Genomic DNA, 23178 nt, shown 5'->3' with positions numbered 1-23178 from the left:
GGTGACCCGTTGATCTGTTGATATTTTTCTTATTATACTGAGAAGCTTTAAAAATGCAGCAGATGTTGATGGTTTCAAATACTAATCTGTTGCATTTTTAATGCCTCTCAAGTATAGATAATGTAATAAAAATGTTTTCTGGATCTATCGTGTGCTTGTATGGATTTTAGAGGCCCAGCTATGATTACTTGGATATAAGCCCACCATTCTAGCTAAAAAGAACCATGTCTGTGAAACATTTGATGTAGTGATACCCGTCAGAAAGATTGATGGTCACTTCTGTAATGAATATGAAATCCATGTTTTGCACATCCTTGTAAAAAAGGGTCTTCCCGTAAAAATATTTCTAAACTGTGTATTTACTTTTTCTCCAGGAAAACGGAAGCACTTTTTGGATAATCCTTTTGTCATTAATACAGAACTTCATGTATTATATGAATACATGTCTTGCATTGCTGAAAATGATTGTCAGCTGTCAAGAAAATACAAGATTTCTTTAGTGTTGTGTCGTATGGTTGGAAGTAATTTAATTTGGTCTTGTTTTCTTTGCGGTTTAGCTGTATTGCAAAGCGCTATTATGACTCTGTTATACATTTAGTGTTATTGGAAATCATCGTGGTTTTCAGTGCCAGATAATACAGAAATTAATTTACGATCCAGCACTTCCGTGGTTTGCTCTCCAGTAAAAGTGCGACTGACGGCGCTTGATGAAGAACAGCACTTTTGTTTTGAATGGTTATTCTTCCCAGTGAATGATTTATTTAATGCATTCTAGCTTTCGGCACACAGATGTGTCACCTCAGACAAACGGCCACCACAAAGTGTCAATAATCTGACCCTGCTCTCAGTCCAGGGACGAGCTCCAAGTGATACAGCTGCTAAATTGATCCAGCACCTCCTGAGTGACTAATGGCATTCCTCACGCTTGGACTCCCCTGTGCCTCACTGAGGGAGACTGATAGGAAGCGGGGCTCTCCACTCAGTGTGTGGGCCTGGGGCTCCCATTGGCTAAGTGGCTTTCAACTTGCTTCCTGTCATTTCCTTTAAATCTTCATCCAGTCCAGTGTCGCTTCTCCTAAAGAGCGTTTCTTCTGGCCTTCTTTTTTTTTTAATTGGATAAAGGAGGGGGGGGGGGGGTGGAGTGGGGGTAGTGGTGGTGGTGGTGTTGGTGGCAGTTGCTGATATTCCTGATCCAAAACTGGCGGAGAAGTTTGCTGAGCTTATCAAGAGCAGAGAAGTGCTGCCACAGGCTACTGCACTGTTACTTTAATACAAGATAAACTTTTTTTTTTCAGGATCTTAGTTTGGTCTTTGTTGTGTAGGAGAAAGCTCTGTATAGGGGGGGGGCAGGGAGGGTCAGGGGGTGAAAGGTGGACATAACTCCATTTCTGCCATGAAACAGACGCGGGAAAGTGGTTTTGAAGCTCGCTACCAAGGTGTCAGGAATGGGGCAACAAAAGCGCCCAGTCGTGGCTCCAAGGAAGTTTCAGGGGCCACCAGCCTCTCCAGTCAAGTCCAGAGGTAAGAAAAATTAAATATTCAAGTTGTGCCACTCAAGAATAGCAATGTCTTAAATTGTAATTAGTTTGCGACAAGTTTGAGTGATGTGCCGTGTAGCCCGAAATTGCACCTTAACATACAGTGTCCGGGTACTGTAGTTCTATGTCTCTTGAAATCACTGTTGATTAGTTCTAGTTCTCATTTTAAGGAATGAGGATTATATTAAAGGTTTAAAATTGTGTATGACACACTGGAAGACATGGAAACGGAGAGTAAATTATACAGTATAAGCCAATATTTCATATGCTAGATAGGAAGTAATATATTTAGTCAAGCGGTTTTTAATTTCAGTCTTTTTTAGCATCCTGTGCAGAATTTAATCTGTTAATGTGAAAATGTTTTGAGTAATTTACTGTAGGTTAGCTAGCTAAGACAATACGTTTAGATGTATTTAATGCAGGGTAGTATTTTGTAATCAATATTTGTATTAAATTAGTATTTATATTTAAATGCACAAAAACTGCAGGTAGCTACTTTGTAGAGCTTTGATTGGAGTAAGGAGTCTTACAAATTTCTCAGAATATTTCTACTATTGTAATGGGATGCTAAGCAGTTCAGTTTGTCTCTCCATGAAGACAATTACAGGCTGCAAAGCCTGTAAAATGGTGATACAGTATATTCAAATTTTGAAGACAACCAAGAACTTGCAAATATGGAGAATTACTAGGCTATTGTGTTAGTTTCCCATTTGCTAAATTGCACAGTTATTATTTTGTCTGGAAAGGCAACGTTTTATATTAATCTGAGTAGTTTTAAAAAAGTTTCTCATTACATTAATATATTCTGATCATGTGCAAAGTTTTGGAAGACCTCTTTCAAGGCTTTATTTCTTCAGTGCAAAATTTGCTATATTTTTGCTAAATTAAATTTTCTAAAACGGAACATTGAGTTTTCTCTCTTGATGGATTATATTACCTTCAGGAAATTTTTTAACTGAAAAAATGAAGGAAATTGAGCTTTAAATCTTCTTACAATCTGAGACCAGAAATGAACTTTGTAATTTGGCTAGTTATGATTCTGTCAAATCTATTGTAGTGATGCAAGCAAATTTAATGCCATACAACTTAAATGTAACTTTTAGCATTATATTGATTGTGTCATATACTTGGAAGTATTTTAATTTGCTTGTGTTCAGATTTCTTTGTGGTTTGTAATTTATTGAAAAACTTTTTAATTTTCATAAAGAATACATTTTAGTTTCTAATCAGTAGAGAAATAGTGTAATGAATTTCTGTTTTTGCAATTTATTGAACAGATTAATAAAATCCCATTGACAATTTATCATAATCCTTCACAAATTTAAGATCAGTTTTATCCTTTTCCATGACTAAGGCATGTACATTGTTGTCACAAGTTGTGGTATTGATTTGTTTTTTTTAGGTAATTGAATCGTCCCTAGATCGCACATCCTTGCAGTAGTAGACCATTTAATTTTTGGTCATTTTATAATATGATGTAGCATTTTTTTTATTTGAAAGTTTTATTGAGCATTACATTTCAGATTTCATAAATGCAGTGTGTGAATATTGTGGATTTGTAAACACGTGTGTGACCAAATAAGATTAAGGGATCTACTTAATTCCGGTAGTATTATTTATATGACAAAAATTACCCTAATTTACTTGATGGTCATCTCTTTTTTTACATTTACAATATTCTTATTTTATTTTAGTAATTATGCCAAAGCAAAAGTTGACAATACAATTGTCCAATCTAAATAAGGGTCACAAGGCATTTTGTTCATTTAAGACTTTTAAACTTCGTTTTGTAGAGATCATCTCTAAAGAAAGAAATGTACGTTACTTTTAAAAAGTAACTTACACAGTAGAGATACAGTAGAGAGCTACTAATGTCAAGAGCGTTACAGCTTTGTCTTTTGCAGTTCTTTCCAAGTTCATGTTCCAGATATACAGATTGCCAAAAGGTTATGAGCAAACGTCTGTGAGGGGGTTAAATAGTTTTTTTCTTTCAGTAGTCAGTAGTTTCAAATTTGGGATGTTTGAAACGTTCTGCAAGACCTGGAAATGCTCAAACTGACCTTGATAAGTAAGGCAATTACTTTTTTCATGTAGGACATCCTGAACGAAATGAACACAATTTGAGAATACCAGGACCGGAATCAAAGGAACTAACTCTGAGAAAACCAAATCCCAGCTGCTTTTTGTTCCTAGTGGTCCCAGTTGGCTATTAGGTTGTCTTGTTTGATGTTTGTCATTAATATTGTTGAAAATGAGGTGAAGGAGTTATCCAGTCATGGAAGTGTGTCAGATAATATATTTAAACAAAAACAATTTACATATTTGCATCATCTGTCATTTGAATAGTTTTACTTTTTTCCCCCAGATACTGAGTGAAATGCGTTTTTGAACAATTTAAGATGTTTTTGAATTGGCTTATATTTCCTATAAACATCTCTCATTTAGGTGAGGTTTTATTTGTAACTTTAATGTTTAATAATATAATATTTAAGATTTGCTGCCCAGTTTCCAAAATACAAAATTGAGAAAAGCTCAGATACTATCATAGACCAAACGCACAGCCTTTTCTTCCAGATAAATTTATCTTTGTCTTCATTTCTAACATTCAGAATTAAAGTCCATTTGAACTGAAATATTTGCTGCACATAATTAGCAATTAGTTAAAATTATTTAGTATGTAATAATAAATTATGTATTATTTAACATATTTACAACTGTATATTAGTTCTAATAATTATAAAGTCTTAGCAAGACCTTGACATTATTTTATATGTTTGATATATCTGCTAACAATATTTTGCTTTATACCTTTTAATGCAATTAAATGATTCCCTTTTATTTATGTTCTAAATTCTTACTTTCTTACACTTTTTGTTGAAGTTTTTTTAGTTACTTTTTACTCGGAAGTGTATGAAGCACATTGTTAAACCTTTAGGGGGTCCAGTTTAAAGTATCTTGCGTACATTACCACACATAGATCAATGCTTATGAATAAAAATACAGGGACATTGTATTTTTTAATCCAGAGATTCTCATATTTTGTGTATAAAATATCCAGTAAAGCCAAAGGAACAATAATTTTGTTCACATTTTTTGCAGTATTTCATTTTAAACAATGATTTATGTTAATACTTCTGTTGGTGACCTGGTTATAAATAGTTTTCACATTGTTTGCTTTTCTTTGGAAAGATTTTTTTTCTGTGCTTGTTGTTATGAAGATTACTTTTAAAATTAAGCGTCCTGCTAATAAGTGCTTTAACATACATGAGCAGAGTAAAAACCAAAGTTTTAAAACTTTTATCCAAATGTAGATTTCCACTTTTTTGTTTTACAGTCCGATTTTAAGCATATAAACACAATATTTTCTACTTGACACATTTTAATTTCATAATCTCGTTTGTATTGTTAATGAATGGTCATACTTATAAATTATTTCCCTGTAAGACATATAATTTTACATTTCCTACTGTTACTTGGACTTTAAATCTGGCAATTTGCATTCTTCAATTTCCTTAAAGTTAAAGCAATTCAAATTTAGCTTTATGATCTGCACTAAAGTACACATTTAATTTTGCTAGAAATGTTGTCAATTAAGAGGTTCTGGTCGGTGTTGCTGCCAAAGATTCATCACGGTGGTGTTTGGATTGCCAAACCAGAGATACTCCAGGTTGTTTTAAATTGCAATCATCCAGGCTCAGTATGGAAAGCAGTGGTGAAGTATTGTCTCCCTGTGCACAGCACTGTTGGAGTCTGTGTGCCTTCATCTCTTCCTCCCACCTGCTCCCTCTATATCACCCCGAGTGCTTGTCACGCTGGGGAAGTTGCCTCTGACCTGTCACTGGGGAGTTTGGATGATAGGCACGGAGGCACTGTTCAGGGACAAAACTTTCGTGTTTTTTTTTTCCTCGCTGCATGGTCTTTCGCAGAACACCAGCTTGAACCCCATACCACACCATTGTCAGAGCCACTGAGTAGAAAATGCCGCGGGAAAGGTAATGTAACAACGACCGAGCTTTGGGTAATGGAGTCGGCCGAGTGCGTTGCCCGATTGCTAACTCCTGCTGTGCCACATTGGGAATTTCTGGTAGGGAAAAAGGATCTTGTACATTCCCGACTTCAAAACTTAACCATTAAACTTTAAGTACTTTATCGCCGCTTAGTCTTACGACCATGTTCTTGACCTTGGCCCTTAAGAGTTTTGCAGAGTTACGGTAGCTCCTTAACTTTCTGAAAAATAGTGATGGCGAATGAGCGTTTTGATTGCTTTGCCTCTTCAAGAACTTGAAATTACTGTGGCTCAAGTGGCGATACTCTAGCATTTTTGTCTCGAATCTGGATTCAAGGTGAAGGTTTAGAGGTGGAAATAGTCTTTCATGTTAAGGAATGAGCTTTTTTATGAGCTGCAGATGACAAGAGCGTTAGCCCTTTTGCAAACGAAACAAGCACTTTGGGAACGGATCTCCATTTAAAATTTGTTTGCTGTCGTTCTGTCAGATCCAGGCCTTCCATGTTGTAGAGTCATATAAACCCCAGGTCAGCATCAAATATCACTGCTGGAGACTGCCATCAAAGCATTGAGGAAACACAATGATGTAGATCAAATCAGTTTAAGTTCTCAAGAATAATGAATGCTCTTAGATATATGCTGCTTGTGTAACATGTCAAGTGCTCTTAATCCTTTTGCTTTGGTGAAAAATAACTTACCAAGGCATGGTATTTACTAGACTAATAAAACTGTAATCACTATACCAGTTGTCTCTTGTAAAACAGACTTAGCAGTACAGTTAAAGTGCACACGCAAAATGATTGTATGAAGGACAGATGGCAAGCTGAAGTTTCACTGCTGAAGCAAAGAGAGAAGTAAAATGTTCCGAAAAATAGTTTCTCCTTAGAAAGCATGTTGTGCTTTTTTTCTGTCATATTTGTGGGTCCAGACTAAATGTTTTTGAGCTATATTTGTGTGATTTAAGGATGGCGGTAAGATTGTTTGTACCCTATGCTTTAAGCTTTTCAATAAATTAAGCATTTTAATAATACCTCCCAAGGTACAAAAAATCAGAGTTGCTGTTTCAGTTGCTCACAAAAATGAGAAATGGTATTCTAAATTGAATTGAAATTTATTCTCCTTTAGTTTACATAATCGTTCACCTTCTTAATATCCCCATAGGAAAAGTTATGGAATGAGTTCATTGGGGTCACGGTGAGCTTGATTTTTTTTTCCCCAAAACTGTGATAGTGATCACTCACTGAATGTATTGAGATCTTTTGTCAAAGTGGTTTTTACTTTATGGCAGCTAGAGGCAATTGGTTGAAAGACCATCTTCCTTTGTCGAAACACAAGCTGGTTTTACAGAGAAGAAACACTATCAATGAGGGACAAGCACATGCTTCATTAAAGCAATTAAAAAAGTAATATTTTGAACTGTGGCATTTTTATTCATTTATTTTTATAAAGTTAATTGAAAAGAAAATGGTCACTGGAAGTTAGAACCTTGAGACCCATTTTTACTGCTGGGAATTTTCTGGAGCAATATAAGCTGCCTTAAATGTACAGCGGGATCCAGCATATCTGAACCCACGATGCTTTGCCTTTGATTCCAGATCTCTTACGTTTTCAGTTTTCTCATTAAACTCAATCCAGAATACGCAACTTCTGTAGAACACTCCTGGAGTAACCAGTGGATTTTAGAACTGAAGTAACTTCATGCAGTATAGCGTACAGTATACCGTATTTAATTTCTAGTAATTAAAACCAAACAACACATACAGTATAGCAGAACTGTGTAAAGGAATGGTGTAATAGTAAGAGCCGGTGTCTTATATCCTGAGTCCAAGTTACAGAGGAAATAAGGTTATGGGGAACGATGGATAAACTATACTTGTTGTAAAAGCCTTGGGTATGGACAGATTACACTCAAACAGAAGAATTACTAAGGCGAGCTTAAGATACAGCATTTAAATTGAAAAGCTAACACAAAATTTAATACAAACTAAAATATACGTTTTTCCTCTCCCCTCAGCAATGGATTTCTGTGGCATTAGTGGCTAGGATTGCCTTAGTCAGTTATCTATAGTCTTTTTTTTTCCCAAGCAGGAAACTTAAAAGTAACCCAAACTTATCCAATTGGGTCTTAATTCTAGGATCGTAGTACTGTACATCCAGCTATCTCAGAGGGTAGAAGTAACAAAAGCAAAGAAACAATCTGGGGAGGATGGGTTTCAAAACGTGAATTTACTGTATTGTACTCGGTGTGTACAAGTAAACTTGAAATGGCTTCCCAGTGGAGACCCATCAAAGAATAAAGCAGAATGCATTACAGTTGCTGTGCCACTTGGTGAGCAAAATGCCTTTTCCTTTTCTAGGAGTGATTTAATTAGCGTACAGGTGGCAGTGAATTTTGTCAAAGGAGCAATAGAAAAGACTTCTGATGGAGATTTTCAGGTATTAAATGTTGTGACAATGGCCCCAGCTCAAGCTCTTATGGGTTGTTATTTGGTCAGCCAATATAACCATGTTTGCAACTGATTGGCTCCATTCTTTTATGCAGAAAGTAATCCAAACTTTTTTTTTATAATGGAGAGATTTAATTTTCTGACATCTATATTTGCAAATAAAATTGTTACCGTAGAAAATGAATCTCCACTGCATTAACTTATGTTTGTCTTCCTGTGTCTTAATCCTCACAGTCAGGAAGGTAATTTTGTTGAAAACAGTCATCTTAGCATTGACATTAAGGGGGGATACAGTTTCAGCACCAAACACTAACCAGTGGTTAAACAGAACCTGAAAAAAGCCCTAAAGGTCATACACGCTTCTTCAGAACAAGTGAGCAAAACAAAGCTGTCATTTTATGTTATGAATGTGTAGCTCAGTGGGAATTATCCTGGATACATACTGAAAAGGTCTTAACATTTCATTCGTCATTGTCAAATGAAAAGTAAAAAAATAGTCAAATAGTCAGGTGGAGTGATGTTTTAATGCCACCTATTCAATGGAAATGTCAGTGATTGCAGATTAATTCTCTAGGTTTCAGCAGTTTAGAGAAGTTTTTTTTAAAGAATAACTTGTCTAAAAGCATTATCCTCTGAACGTTTAGGTTTATAAAATCTCCAAGGCCTCATTTCAACTGCCTTGCGATGCCCATTGCCAGTGTTTAAGGCCTAGCGAGCAAGCTGCTTCACTGTTAAAAATAAAGTAAGGAATGCTTTGTGTGCTGCTAATTAAAGTCTGTTTCACATTCATTAGAATAAGCTTAGGAAAAGGCTGCGTTAACAGAACGTAATGCCCATCATGGTGGGGAGCAAATTTATTTATAGAAATTTTGCTGTTCTGTCCCGTGAAAAAATATACATAGCAGAACTGGCAGAGGTGAAAGGTCCTTCAGCAAGATTATCACAAGCTAAATTTAAATAGAGGATCATGGTTTATAGAAATATTTTAATGAATAAAATAATTCTCTGAAGAGACAATAAAAATGTAATTGCTGAGATAATGATCATGACAGTGCACTGGGTACAACAGGAAGGAAAAGATAAGGCACGGCATCTGTCGTTGTAAAACATGCTATATGTTTAATTCAATTAGCTAAATCAATGTGATGTAGGTAATTAAAAGCTTAATTAAAATTAATCAACAGATTTGCTAGTTTTGTTGGGTGTTTTTCCTTCATTTCGTAAAGGCTAGATAATTTTGTTATCCACGCGAAGAGCTGTGTGTTCTGTCGCTCATCACATCGTGACTTAAGAGGTCTCAGTAATGAAAGCATGCATTGCACAGTCACATAGCAGGCCTACCAGACAATGTGTTTATCTCTGATTTATTGCATCAGACAGCCAGTGTTGATAAATTAAAAAAACAACAGCAGGAGCATTGCATTAAGAAACATGTGGGCTATTCTTAGTGGCAGCAAGCAGCTGGGTTGTCTTTTTCAAAGAGGTAATTTGTTTTCTTCTGGGTGTGCAGTGAATGCTGGAGACAAGCTTCTGTGAGTTTTAGTTAAATCCCATAACAATAATATTAGGAGTGTTGATGATGGAAGTGGTCTCTGTTTTTTTTTTAAAAAAAAAAACAACAGTAAATCCTGGAATAAAGCACTTCTACTACAGCCACAGTTCCGTGCTTGCTCTGAACAGCTGAGCAGGAGACTTAGCAGCACTTGTAGTCACTCCAATGGCATTTTGCTTTGATCTCCTTGAGAATTATTGCGGGAAATCAAGTTAAAACTGTCACGCATGTTTCAAAGGCAGCCCGCTAAGCACGTTCAGAACCATCAGGCCGAGACTGACCTTCTAGATGTGTTCTAGTTTTGCGAGTCTAACTTTTACAGTTAGCAAGTCAACATCCTCTGTTGCCTCAATCATACAGTATGCCATGGTCATTATGACCATTCCTTCCCTTGTACACTGAGATGCACTGTTTTTGATGATCCTAGATTTAACTGTTGTAAGCTTTGTAACAGCAGAACTTATATTAGAAACAGTCATGTTAAATATATTATTGTTACAACCAACAAATTGGGCTAGGTTCAGGAATTTTATCAAATGCTCTGGTTTTCTCCTAATCTTCCAGGTCTGCTTATCTGGTGTCTCTCACTCCTACCCCCCTGTGCTGTGCAATAGACAGGTATACCATACAGGATGTAGTCCCCATGCCATATACAGTATGCTTATGCCATAGGCTACAGGATACTGGAACAACCAGTTTTATAATAATGGATGGCTGAACACAATTAAACTGGTTCTTAATAGTCTTCCTTCCACAATTTTTTATTTTATAACCATTTGATCAGCCATAGGAAAATTTTGAAGGATAAGGAGCTGGCATTTTGAACTTAAGCTACTTAATTAAATCTTCACCTGTGTAACTCATTATCAAAAAGAGAATCTTCACTTTGGGATGAACACAGTTTCACTTTTATTTTTGTTTTGGATTCTTTAGATTGTATTTTACTACAGGTGTGATGTAGTGAAACATAAATTTTTGTTCAGATATTCTTAAATTGGCTTTGTGTGGAAGGAATGAATAGTTCCTAAGCTCTGTTTAAAATAAATGAGACATAGAATGATTCAATTGGGATTGGTGAAGCCCAGTCTCCATCAGATTTCTGTTAAATAAGATTTGATTTGAGATTTTTAATAAAATTTCAATGACCTTATGAACTGAAACTGGGAGCTGAAATCCTCTTTAGTTCCACAGCGAATCTGATCTTACTTGGATCATAGAAAGTATTCTAACTGACTCGGAATTAATCCCAGAATGCATTATTTGGTCCTCGTAAATAAAGGCCTTGTCCAAATAAATTAAGAATGACTCCTGCCAGCTGGCCGTGTTCACACACATCTGATACTTGCCCAGAGCCCTGCAAGGATGTGTAAGAAGCAATGTTCAAGTGTGTGCAGAAAGAAATGCGGGTTTCCAAATCCCAATAACTACATTCTTTTGCTTGAAAACACTTCTAAACCATTCTATTCATCCATCAATTTTCTGACTGCTTTATCCAATACAGCCTATCCCAGTAAGCAACAGGCACAAGGCAGGATACACCCTAGAAGGGATGCCAGTCCATTGCAGGGCAGACACAAACACACACAATCTCGCAACAGGGCTAATTTTCCCAGAAGCTAAACTAAAAAGTGTACAAATTCCACACAATAAACATTTACTGTTATCTTTTCCATTGGATGTGATATATCATATACTAATATCTTGTTGCTCAGCCTATATATGTGTACATGGCTGCAGATTCAATAAATTAATTTCCCATTAAGGTACCATTGGGTTGCACTTAACATTATATTTAATTTACAACATAATGTAATGCAGAAAGGGAACATTAATAGCATTGATATCCTGGTAGTACTTAACCTCGGCAGGTGATTTCATTGTAATAAATGTATTAATACTATTCTCACACGTAAATGATCTGGTGAATATTTGAATTATAAAGCATACTTTATGACCCCTAAAGTGTTACACAACAGTACTAATACAGGGCAGCAGCAGAACTTAACAAATTCACACTTACGTGAGCAGTTTAGTTTCCTCCCACTCCGCCATAACATGTGATGTGTGTCTTTGAAAGTCATGCTGTCATCCCACCTTTAAATACTGCTATGGTAAGTGATGAAATGATGCCTTGACGTATGCTCCAAGAACACTAAACATGTTCTGAGTGTGCAAAAATGTCATGCTGTCCCGTAAAAGCAGCTTCTAATGCCAAACTACAAAAAACTGTGGTTCTAGCTCTAACATTTGACTATGTTTAGTAAATACATTTGGCCCATTGTGGAGTTTCTAATTCTGGAACTGTCAGGTTAAGTAGCTTATACTGTACCCATTACATACCCCACATACCCACAGGGAATTAATTATCTATATCCAGACAGTACTGCTGGTACTTGGTGCAGATTTATAACTTTGTGTGAGGTTATCCTGCCCGGGAGGAAAGATTGAAGTGTTTTGCCTTACTGGACAGCTAAAAATGGAGTCTGTCTGAATATTTTTTTTAAAGAATCACTTTTCGGGCATGTTTTTCAATTCATGCCCAGGATCAAATGTGTAATATATGTTTTTGCAGAAAACAATCCATCATTCTTGATCTTCTGTCAGTAAAAATTGAAAATTTCAGATCTTTGGGCAGTGCTGCAAGAGATTGACCAGTATTTCATGTTTTTGTGCCAGGACAGATTGGCAGACAGTGATCACTATGAAATAATCTCTCCTAGAGGATTGTGGGATTCAGATAAGAACATGTATCAGATAATTGCACTCCTATACTGGCCAAATATTTTTGTTATTGTGAAGAATGTGGTTGAACAAAATGAGCTGTCAATTTTCAACAATGAGTTGGAGAACCCCTTGAAGCTAGCTGTTTTGTATTAAACCAATTCAGGGCATTCTCTTGCAGCATGACAATGTGAGAACAAGCAGAACTCAAGCATCTGTTGACACTTTGAGCAGAAATCTGATTTGCACATCTTTAGATCTTAGAAAATCATGGAAGATCATCTTGTTCTACAGTGACCTTGTTAAGGTTAAACATTTTCTGTGTGCAATCTCATGACGTACATTTAACAGTTGTCCTCTCTTCCAAGAGCTAGAAAGCCAGACATGTTCTTTTGTGTTATGTTTAATAGATATACGTTATACCTGGCAATGTACAAGTATTATACCAAGGTGGATGAATAAGCAAGACAATTAGGCACTGTGATTGTTAAATTGAGTAGGTTTTAGTTGTAAAACAAAATACTATACAATCACTGGAATATGTACCAGCATCTTCCTGCTTCAACAGTTTTATTCACCAGCTAAATGTGTGTGATTGTTGAGATTGTATTATTTATTATCCTTATGTATCATAAATCACTAAATAACAGTTGAAGAGGTGGGGGCTCCAATACAGTGGTGAAAAAATGTTTGTGAACTCGAGTATAATTATGGAAATTACATTTATGGAAATTACATTTTCTTGCCATGATACCTTTGTTTAATTGAGTCTTTTCCTATATAACCAAAAGGGTTTATATTGACCAATTCCCCATTTATCCACAATGGTGTATGAAGCAGAAAAAATGTAATTGAAAATCAGTGTACAGTTAGTGAAATAAGTGAAACCCTAGTTTGCTTAATTAATGGGGTAGCTAGAAGAAGGTAATTAAATATTTGGGGAACAAATAAGAACTGAGTTTGGGCAGCCTTCTTGAATATAATGTTCTTCACTATACAGATTAATGAAAATACTTCAAGCCATAACCAAAACAGATTTCAGAGGGCCTCAGAAAATGAGTAATTGATACTCATTAGTCTGGAGAGAGTTACAAAAACATTTTAAAAACATTTAGGGCTCCATCCGTCTGGTGTCAAACAGTCTACAAATGGAAAATATCCAAGACCACAGTGACTCTACCCAAGACCAGTTATCCTGCCAAGATCTTCCCATGAGCAACCCAGAAAATCATCCAGGAAATGACAAAGAGAAACATTGGAGGGTCTGTTAGTCTCTCTCACTGTGTTGAATGTTTGTGTTCACGCCTCTACCACCAGAAAAAGACTGCACATGAATGGTTTTCATGGGTGTAAGACACTCTCTAAAAAGAGCATTGTATTAATATTAAAAATAATTAAGTCACTTTGTGGAATTGTAATAAAGAGAATGTTGAAAAAACTAAAATGATTGATGTATAGCATCATGGAGAGTTACTTCTGAAAGAAGCACAGGTCATTTCCATAGTGGATTGCTCTATATTAGTAGCTTAATCATTAAGATAAAACTAGAAGAATGTCGAACGTCTATTTTGAGCGAGCTAGTCATGCTCAGGTGGCTTTCTCTATCTGTGCAGTCCAGCCACAGACTTTGAACTGTTTTTCATCATGCAGACGACAAGCTGTTTCTAACTCCATGACATGGGCATTTTAGGCCGAGATAAAATTAACCGGTTTAGGCGACGTGCTGTAAGGCAAATTGACTTTTTTTTAGATATCCGAACCGTGTTGGGGCCGAGTCTGAGGTTTTGGTTTGTTTTTACAAATTCGGGTTGTGCCTGTGGATTCTCTCCAAAAGCGAAGCAGATTTGGACAGAGTGGAGTGGGTGGGAGGCTACAGGAACCTTGACTTGCCATATACCTGGCAACTGGTCTTGCGGTGTGACCAGTGAAATCCGCGCCTGTCATTGGCTGGGTCCCCCGTGCTGCCGCAGGCAGTGTGGGGCTGGCCGTGTGTGCGGAGGCACAAAGTGGGACGCTGTCTTTCAGAAGGAGAGTGCACCCACTTGTCCCTTGCCCCTCCTGTTCCACTGCGAGTCGTAGTGATGTAACAGGTGGATTGATAATTGAGGAGCCCAAACTGGCAGAGTGTGAAAGGAAAAACAAATTGGCTGTAGGAGACTTTGAAAGAGAAAAAAATGAAGATTTGCAGAAACTTTATTTTTTATCAGAACTGCCATGCAAACTTCCCCGTACCTACTGTAGGATTAGGAAGTCACAGACATTACATTAAGGTCACATCTAAAAAAATCCCTTTTAAGTAATATATTATCATCTGTTTTGCAGAGAGCAAAGAACATTTTTTTTTCAAATATCTTCACCCTCTTTCCTGGGTGAGAGATACGCCATGGGAATGTTCTGACAAATTTTAGCCCTAGTCTTGGTGGTGCTCTGTAAATTGTACACCGATTCTTAAAGAAAACCTGTCACAGCTAGATAGTGGTCATCACTTGTTTTTGAGGAAATGTTACACTAGTCTTCCCGAGCAGATTCTTTAATCAAGACCCAGTTGAAACTTTAAAAATTGAGTTTTTTATCTATAGATAAAACACTGCTCCATTTAAAACGAATCAGTTAGGCAGTTGGCTACCGTAGCTGTCAAAGTCAAATTAATTTTCCTTTTTTTGATGAAAAGCCTGGCATTTTTCTGTAAGTAGTGAGCAGCAAAGGCACTTTCCAAAGTGCTGAACTCTTCATGATTAATGAACCAGTTATTAGAAAGAAAGAAAACTTTTGAAATTGTTTATCATCGTTTTTCATTTGTGATTGTAAATAAGATTTGGTTATTAGTTCATGCAAAAAGGTCCTAAGGATTTTAGTTGCTATTTAATTAAAGTATCTATGAGATGATGACAGTGTCCTTTTTTACTCCTGTTAATAGTTACATGTAAGTTATTACCATGATATACTGGTTTATTAATTTGACAGAGTACCTCTAAAGCAAATGGGACTACACAGTGTACATTCTCTATCTGGTATCCAAATGGTTTTTGAATGTACACATCTGTTTCTTGGAGAGGATCCCTGGAATATCAGGTTGCGCTGTCTTAGGATGAGCTAAGTCTTTTTGCTGAGGCTTGCTATAGTTAGCCAAAACTTCTTTGAGAAAACTTCAGTCACTCTGAGCTGGTCAGGAAAATTGTGTCCACTTCAAAATGAGAGTCTCGGAAACATAAAGGAAGAGTGAACATGCACAGTAGAGTTTTTTAATTCTTTCCACGTCTCTGTTAAGCTTGCCTCTTAAACAGGCTAAACCAGAGAGTGTTCCAAATCCGGTAAATAACTCTTTGTGTCATGGTGTAAAGCTCTTCAGAAATATAGAAAGTTCTTGTGGAGATCGATCACGTGGGGCATGTGCTGCAGATTCCTTCAGGCTGCATTAGAAAACTAGTGAAACCCGATTCTCGCGTCTGAGAGAACTATCTCCCTGTCAGCAAACTCATCTGCCTGTCATTAACTGTCACCCAAAAAGACATGACTTAACCCTTCAGAGTGCGTTTCACTGCTGCATGTCCTAAAATAAATAGCCTACTTATACGTGCAGAGTGAGCTAAGTGAAACTTAGACATTGCATTAAGGTCACATCTAAAAAATCCCCTTTGAGTATTTAATTATCATCTGTTTTGACAATTTTTTTTTCATATATGTTCACCCTCTTTCCTGGGTGAAGGATACACCATATGAAAGTTTTAGAGAAAGAAGATTTTCTTTTTAGATCTTATTTCTGCAAATTAAACAGTTTTAGTGTTGTAAGGATGGGCTGTGTAGTTTTGTGAATTTTCTTTATAGTGTTTGTTAGTTTGTTCCTCTGTGTTAGTTGTCCTATTTCTCACTGGTACGGTTGTGCCAGTTTAATCTACTGTGGTTTTAGTGCCACATCAAGAAATAGACAAACAAGCTGTTAATATCTTCACAGCTTCTGGAAAACATCTGGATGCACAAGGCAGCTGGGAATGGGCATTACAGTCAGCGATTCAAGTGTTTATTTCCATGTCTTGGACAATTGTGGAATTTTAACTGCCTTAAAACTGTCTTCTGCGTGATACAGGCAGTTAAGTCAATTTTGCCACAAAGCTTCCATTATTTTTCATTTGGAAAGAAATCAAAATGGCATTTTAGTATTTTTTTCTTCTCCGAGGAACCGGAAAGTGACATCTGTGGGTCTGCTGCCTCTCCTACATCTGCTGCAACAGGTCACAGTTAAAGAGATGATGAAAATTCATGTGGAATTTAAGTGTACAGTATTTCTTCAGATCTTCAGTGCTCACTGGGCAAAGAAATACCATGGGCAGTGTTTGTGAGAATTCTTTTAATCTTCGGTGTGCCACTTTTCTTCAAAGTGCACTATGGTAGTAGCATTTCCAAAACAAGTCAACTAATTGCATTTTCCTTTAATCTTAGTCTTGAATTCTTCTTTTTAATGTGACCTACTAAGGCACTTATGTTTTATTGTATATGTATAAGCCTGTTTATTGTATTTATTGTGTATGTATAAGCCTTTTTATCCTTCTCACTAGCAGTCCCTTGATAGGAGACATGTTCCGACAGCAGCTTGATCTATTCAGAAATGGCTTCAGAAATTGTCTGCACGCCATGCAGAATAAGCTTCAGTTCCTCAGTAGGAATTACTTGGGACTTGATCTGGGCTGTGGAGTGGATGATTCACTTTTTCCAAACCCACAGCCGCAGAAGGCCACCTGTGTAGCCCTGGTTTAGAAAAGTGGCAAATTGTCAATTCCACATCAGTAGCATCTCCCATTGTTTTTTTCACAGATTGCTTTACATAACTGAGCTAGCAAGTCGTATAATATTGAGCTGTAATATTTACTTTTGTGCCACGTATTTGTAGTGGAGAAACTCTGCAGTCCGTCATGGACATTAATACCTGTCCATTAATGTGAAATCTCTTAGTGGAGTTCTTTAAAAAGATAAGATTTTTATTGTTGGTTACATGTAAGGACCCTGACATGAAAATACTGAAAAGGGAACTTACTGTTGCTGTGAAGCTTCTTTCTTGCTAGATTGGGCTGCATGTTGAGATCGCTGATTGTGATTATCTTTACACATTTTATTTTGTGGAGTGGGTGCTCAAATGTGTAATACAAATGGATTTCAGCTTTAACAGATGGCTCCTGTATTTCCTTTTGTGACAAAGTGCTGGAAAGACCAGTAAGCTTGCTTTTTAAAAAAGATCAACTGAGAGGTTATTGTTGTAGGTTAACTCAGGACTTCCAGGCTAATTGTACATGTCTGGATATGAAATCAAAATATACCTGTGAGAAAAAAATTCTCAATATGTATTGCCATTTTCCAATTTCTAACCTCTTTTATAAAGTACAGGGTCATGGGAGAGCCTAGCAAAGGGATAGACACTGGACGGGAGCCAGTCCATCACAGAGCAGACACAGACACACAGACTCACACCAGAGCCAATTTGTCCAGAAGCAAATTAACCAGTAACCAGTAATTTCCAGAGGAAATTGGAGTACCCAGATGAAACCCACATGAACACGTGGAGCACATACAAACTCCATGCAAATAGCACTCCAGGAATTGAACCCAGGGCCTGAAATGTAAACAATATTAAACAAACTAAATAATTTAACATATATATATCTCTACAGTGAGTAACTGCATCAGCATACGTAAACTGCAAAGGAACAAGTAATAGGTTTATTTCATGCTGAAAAGAGAAGAAAGAAAACACAAAACAAGGCAGTGAAGCCTTCTTCGGGTGTGTGTATATATATAAATATACATATATTTACACCTGTAATGTCGAGCTGAATTAACGAAATGGTGTATTTATTGAATACAAAGTTTAAAACACATAAATACATTGATATTAATGTTTGAATTTACTATTGTTTAGTCCAGTGAAGTAGCTAAATCCATATAATAGAGGTGTAAGATATATAATAGAGGTATAAAAGAGGTGTTAGTGGGGCCAGCAGGGGGTCCATGCGGTCCATGTGGGTCCTAATGCCCCAGTATAATAACGGGGACACTATACTGTAAACAGGTGCTGTCCTTCGGATGAGATGTAAAACCGAGGTCCTGACCCTCTGTGGTCATTAAAAATCCCAGGGCGTTTCTCGAAAAGAGTAGGGGTGTAACTCCGGCGTCCTGGCCAAATTTCCCATTGGCCCTTACCAATCATGGCCTCCTAATAATCCCATCTATAAATTGGCTTCATTACTCTGCTCTCCTCCCCACTGATAGCTGATGTGTGGTGAGCGTTCTGGCGCACTATGGCTGCCGTCGCATCATCCAGGTGGGTGCTGCACATTGGTAGTGGTGGAGGGGAGTCCCCATTACCTGTGAAGTGCTTTGAGTGGAGTGTCCAGAAAAGCACTGAATAAGTGTAAGCAATTATTATATTATTATATAATGATATAAATCCCTTAAAATAGCTTGTGAGTGTTAGTAGGAGCAGGAGATAGATATGTATTGTGATCTAATGTGTATGCTTTTCTTTTGCAAATGTCTTAAGGGTTACATGTGTGTTGCCTAATAATACATTAAACCAAGTATGATTTTTATCTACAGTATTTATACAGTTTATTTTTCTACATTCATGAAAATTTGTACTTAAATTGCAAGGACGTAGCAACCATATATCCATAGATCTGCTGCACAGTACCATACAGTGTACCCTTATTTACACAAAACATGGCAGTGGATATCTGATGTAGCATTTAGGGACTATATTATGGTACTAACAACAGTATTTATGGTGCCAAAATAGAAACTGTACACATTTATAAACACGTCACACGTTTTTTTTCATTATATATTATTATCATTATATTATCAACAGCAGCCAGCAGCTATATCACCCTGCAGTTCTCAACTGGCTACCCACTGAAGCTAAGCAGGGTTGAGCCTGGTCAGTACCTGGATGTGAGACCTCCCAGGAAGCTATGGTTGCTGCTGGAAGTGGTGTTAGTGGGACCAGCGGGGAATGCCCACTCTGCGGTCTGTGTGGGTCTTAATGCCCTGGTATAGTGGCGGGGACACTATACTGTAGTGGGTACTGTCTTTCGGATGAGATGCCAAACCAAGTCCTGACTCTCAGTGGTCATTAAAGATCCCCGGGCATTTCTCGATAAGAGTAGGGACTTATACTGGTGTCTGGGCCAAATTTCTCCCCTGGGCCTTTACTGTGGCCTCCAAATTGTCCCCATGTATGATTGGCTTGCACTTGCCCTGCGATGGACTGGCGCCCTGTCCGGGGTGTACCCTGCCTTGCCCTGTTGCTTGCCAGGTAGACTCCGGCTTCCCACGACACCGTATGGTAAATTACATGGTTTGGTAAATGATATGACATGACATTTTATCACCAAACATGTTTTTCACATGAGAACTGGAGACAAATGAGAGCATTCAAGCTGTGCTGTAAGTGAATGTAGGGGTTTAGTGTACCATTGGAATAACAACTTAACCATAGGTCACAGTTGAGCTTCAAGCTGGAAAGTCCGTAAAACTGTTGCAAACCACTTCAGATATCACAGAAACACAAAAAGTGCTCTTCTGTGACGTTACAATGTCATTCATAATATCGGCAACAGTGCACGTTTATGCTTCATGTATAACTACACCGGCATGAGACAGATGGCTCATGGCGTCACGTTCCATCATTGAACTTCCTTCCAGCAGCATCTGCAACAGACAATCCTGCTTCCAGCAGTCATCAGTTTAAGGCATGAATATGGAATTTGTCCCCTTTCAGCAGCAATAGGACCAGTAATTTAGCACCATCACCATGAAGCATGTTTCCAGTGTGCAGACAGCTCTTACGTCAGCCTCGTTATTGGTGGAACATCATCTTCACTGAAGAATCTGGATTCAGCTTACAGTATAGTGGTAATGGATGATAGCAAGTGTGCCAATGTCACAATGAATCCTGTGCACAGGGCTGTGGTCTGGAGAGGAGCCACTGGTGGAGGGGTTCTGTGATGGTCTGCTGAGGCATAACATCCATCCTAGATTAGTGATTATTAGCAGTCCATGATTATTAGTGGTCTAACTGTGATTGCATACAATGATGATGTACGCAAAACGGTCTTTGTTCAGCACAGTCGTGGCGCAGTACAGTAACAGGAAAATGGCTGCACCCACACTGCACCTGTTGGTAAATTTCACCATGTCCAGCAAATAACTCTAGATTTGTCCCAGATGAAGCACGTGATAGGAGGAGTGGGCACCTATCTTTGCTGCCTAGCATACCGTAGCAGACACTTCATACTTGTGCAGAGAGGGGGGGATCAGCATTTGGAATAACATTCCATGGGTGTTGCACATCAGTGTGGCAGCCTTTCGCAATCGTTGATGCTAGGAGTAGCCATATACAATATTGCTTTTGAATTTACACCTCCAAACATGGCTGATAGAGATGTACAGTATACCTGTTTAAGAAAGACTTCAGAAATAATTGATTTAGTTACTTTTTTACATTCTACACCTCAAAAACACACCACTCTGCCATCTCACACAGTCTCTTTTAGAAGGCAGTGTATATTTTAAAAAAAGGAATCTACACTTGCTGAATTTGAAATGTCCTCAGACGGCGATAAACATGAAAGCTTGATGTCCTTTCTTTTCAGAGCCTTGAGCTGGAGTAACTGTACAGTACCTTACTGAAAAGATCTTTTTTCACATAAGTGACTAAAATATGAAATACTTAAAGAATCAAAGGGATACATTTGGACATATAGCCCTCTGTCTGTGGAAAAACTGTTCTGTGCTTCCTACGAGTCATAAGCTTCTTCTGTCAATAAAGAGAAGTCACCAAACTCTCTAATATTGCATCTGCAGGGACATGGCTGCCCCATTTCTTTCTGTGGTGACTATCTCCTCCTCTAGACAGCATAAAGTGCATGGATTATTGTGTATGTATAATGTATAACAGGTAATGTGCAACCTATACACTGCAGCATCATGCCATAGTGAGGGTACACTAGCAGATGAGTTGTACAGTAGGTTAATTTGCTTTTAGCTGCTAGCTCACTTGTAATTTTAGATAACCACACTGATGTTAATGGACAGTGATGCCTGATATTTGGTATTGGGTATCTCAACAAGTTTCCCATGTCAGCCACCTGACCTGTAACAGTTAGCCAATTAGGCTTTAATATGGCTGTGCCCTATAGACTTTTTGTCAACCTGGTGACAGTTAAGACCGAGCCACCATTAATGTGTAGCATGAGTGAAGTGTCGTCAGTTACAGTTCATTACAGTGGAATAAAATATAAGGGCTCCAAGTGAAGAAAAATTTTGCTTTGATAGCCTGGAATAAGTGACTGTAAAACAGCAACGATCCTGTTTGCCACTTAAATTAAGGCATTTTAAATTAATGTATTTTAATTTGAAATTAAAATGTATTGTCTAAAAATAAATTATTTATGGATGTATTATGTATCAAGGACCTGTGTACATTTTAATTTTAATTTAATTTTAATTTAGTCTAAAAAAAGACAAGAAACGACTCAGATAAAAAAGACGTCTTCAAGATTATTTAAATGCCTTAATAATGGTTCCATTTATAATAGGTTAAGCATTTGAAGCATTGGATTGATCCTTTCTGCTAGCAAAATTACAGAGGTGACAGATAAGGTTCCTATGTTTTAAAATAATCCGTTTTAAATGAAGGAGAGCTCTAATACTGTATATATGTTCAACTCTAATCACAAATGTTTTCAGCTTCTTTAATGATCCTATAATCAATAAAACGTTGATATCGGATTCGTTATTTTTTTTTCTCTGTGATCTGGTCATTCCCACACTGACCATTTGTCCTTTTAGTCATTATCTCTTTCTGGTATTTATTGTTCAGACTTTAAAGTGCTTTAAAATTTAAAAATAATTATACACAAGTAACAGCGGCATGTGTACTGTACATGTGGAGCAAGGAGAATGTGCACAGTGGAGGCAGAAGAATGATTAGCTACTGCTGATCACAGATTACTAAAAGTCAGCACATTGTCGCCTCACAGCACATGCCAAATACTTGTAAATAGACTAGATAAACTAGGTAATTCTGCTCTCAGGTTTATTTACCTGCTGTTTTTTTGGGATAATTGGGATATAAGGAAAATTCTCCTTATACTGTAGGTATATATAGGATATACGGTATACTATCTTACAACAGGTTTAACAACCTCGTCACCTTTGCCTAATCAAATCTCTCTTACAAATGAGGTGATTTATTGTGAGAACTGGCAGAATTGGTCAGATTTGCCATTTTTACACAGTGCCATTTTTATCATAAGTAAAATAATAATTCTGTAATGGTAATAATTATTTACAACAATCATATAATAATTTTACAGCAACAGTGCCAATTTTATCATAAGCAGTCATGAATGATTCATTAATGAAAATGTAAAAAACTAATCAATATACCCCAAATCGATTTATTTTTATTTTTAGAAATATATGTTTAGAAAAAACATACATGCATCAATAAGGATCATCATTTTTTGGTGTTCAGTTATAGATCATTGTAAAACCAGATTAACCAAACAGTTTATGTTCATGAAGTATAAACTATGTATTAATGGCTGTTGCATAAGAGATGGGAAAGAAAGCAGAGACAAGCATGTGGTTTATTTTACAATATTGGAAATCTAACACCCATGTTTATGCCTATAGAGTGGATCTGGTAGATTGAACAGCCAGGATGCTATGATGTGTTTTCAAATACAGTGATCCCATTTTGGCACTATACACTACAAAGACACCTGGCTCATTATAAGAGTGAACCAACTGGATTTCTTCACAGAAAAACAAAACATCCGACAACTGAAACAAAATTCCATCAGAATGGATTTGTAGAAAAAGTGCTTGGGCTCTTGTGTAAAATGAATATGATTTTCT

General features: G+C 37.1%; 1 protein-coding gene across 4 annotated transcripts in view; it reads left to right on the top strand.

Annotated features, from left to right (window-relative positions):
* The first annotated feature begins 1393 nt into the window (after positions 1-1393).
* The window catches only part of rbm20 (RNA binding motif protein 20), an 83122-nt gene continuing 61337 nt past the window's right edge, over positions 1394-23178 (top strand). For 3 of the 4 annotated variants that reach the window (XM_088917878.1, XM_088917876.1, XM_088917877.1), the window contains exon 1: positions 5391-5530. In XM_088917878.1, coding sequence (XP_088774004.1) covers positions 5517-5530 — 14 coding nt within the window. In that variant the 5' untranslated portion in view covers positions 5391-5516. Of the gene's footprint in view, positions 1522-5390; positions 5531-23178 lie in introns of those variants that run through there. The other variant, XM_088917874.1, reaches the window with a different exon arrangement.

This window comes from Atractosteus spatula, chromosome 5, assembly GCF_055471065.1.
Source record: "Atractosteus spatula isolate fAtrSpa1 chromosome 5, fAtrSpa1.hap1, whole genome shotgun sequence".
NCBI classification, from domain to species: Eukaryota; Metazoa; Chordata; class Actinopteri; order Semionotiformes; family Lepisosteidae; genus Atractosteus; species Atractosteus spatula.
This window is presented reverse-complemented; position numbering and strand designations above follow the sequence as displayed.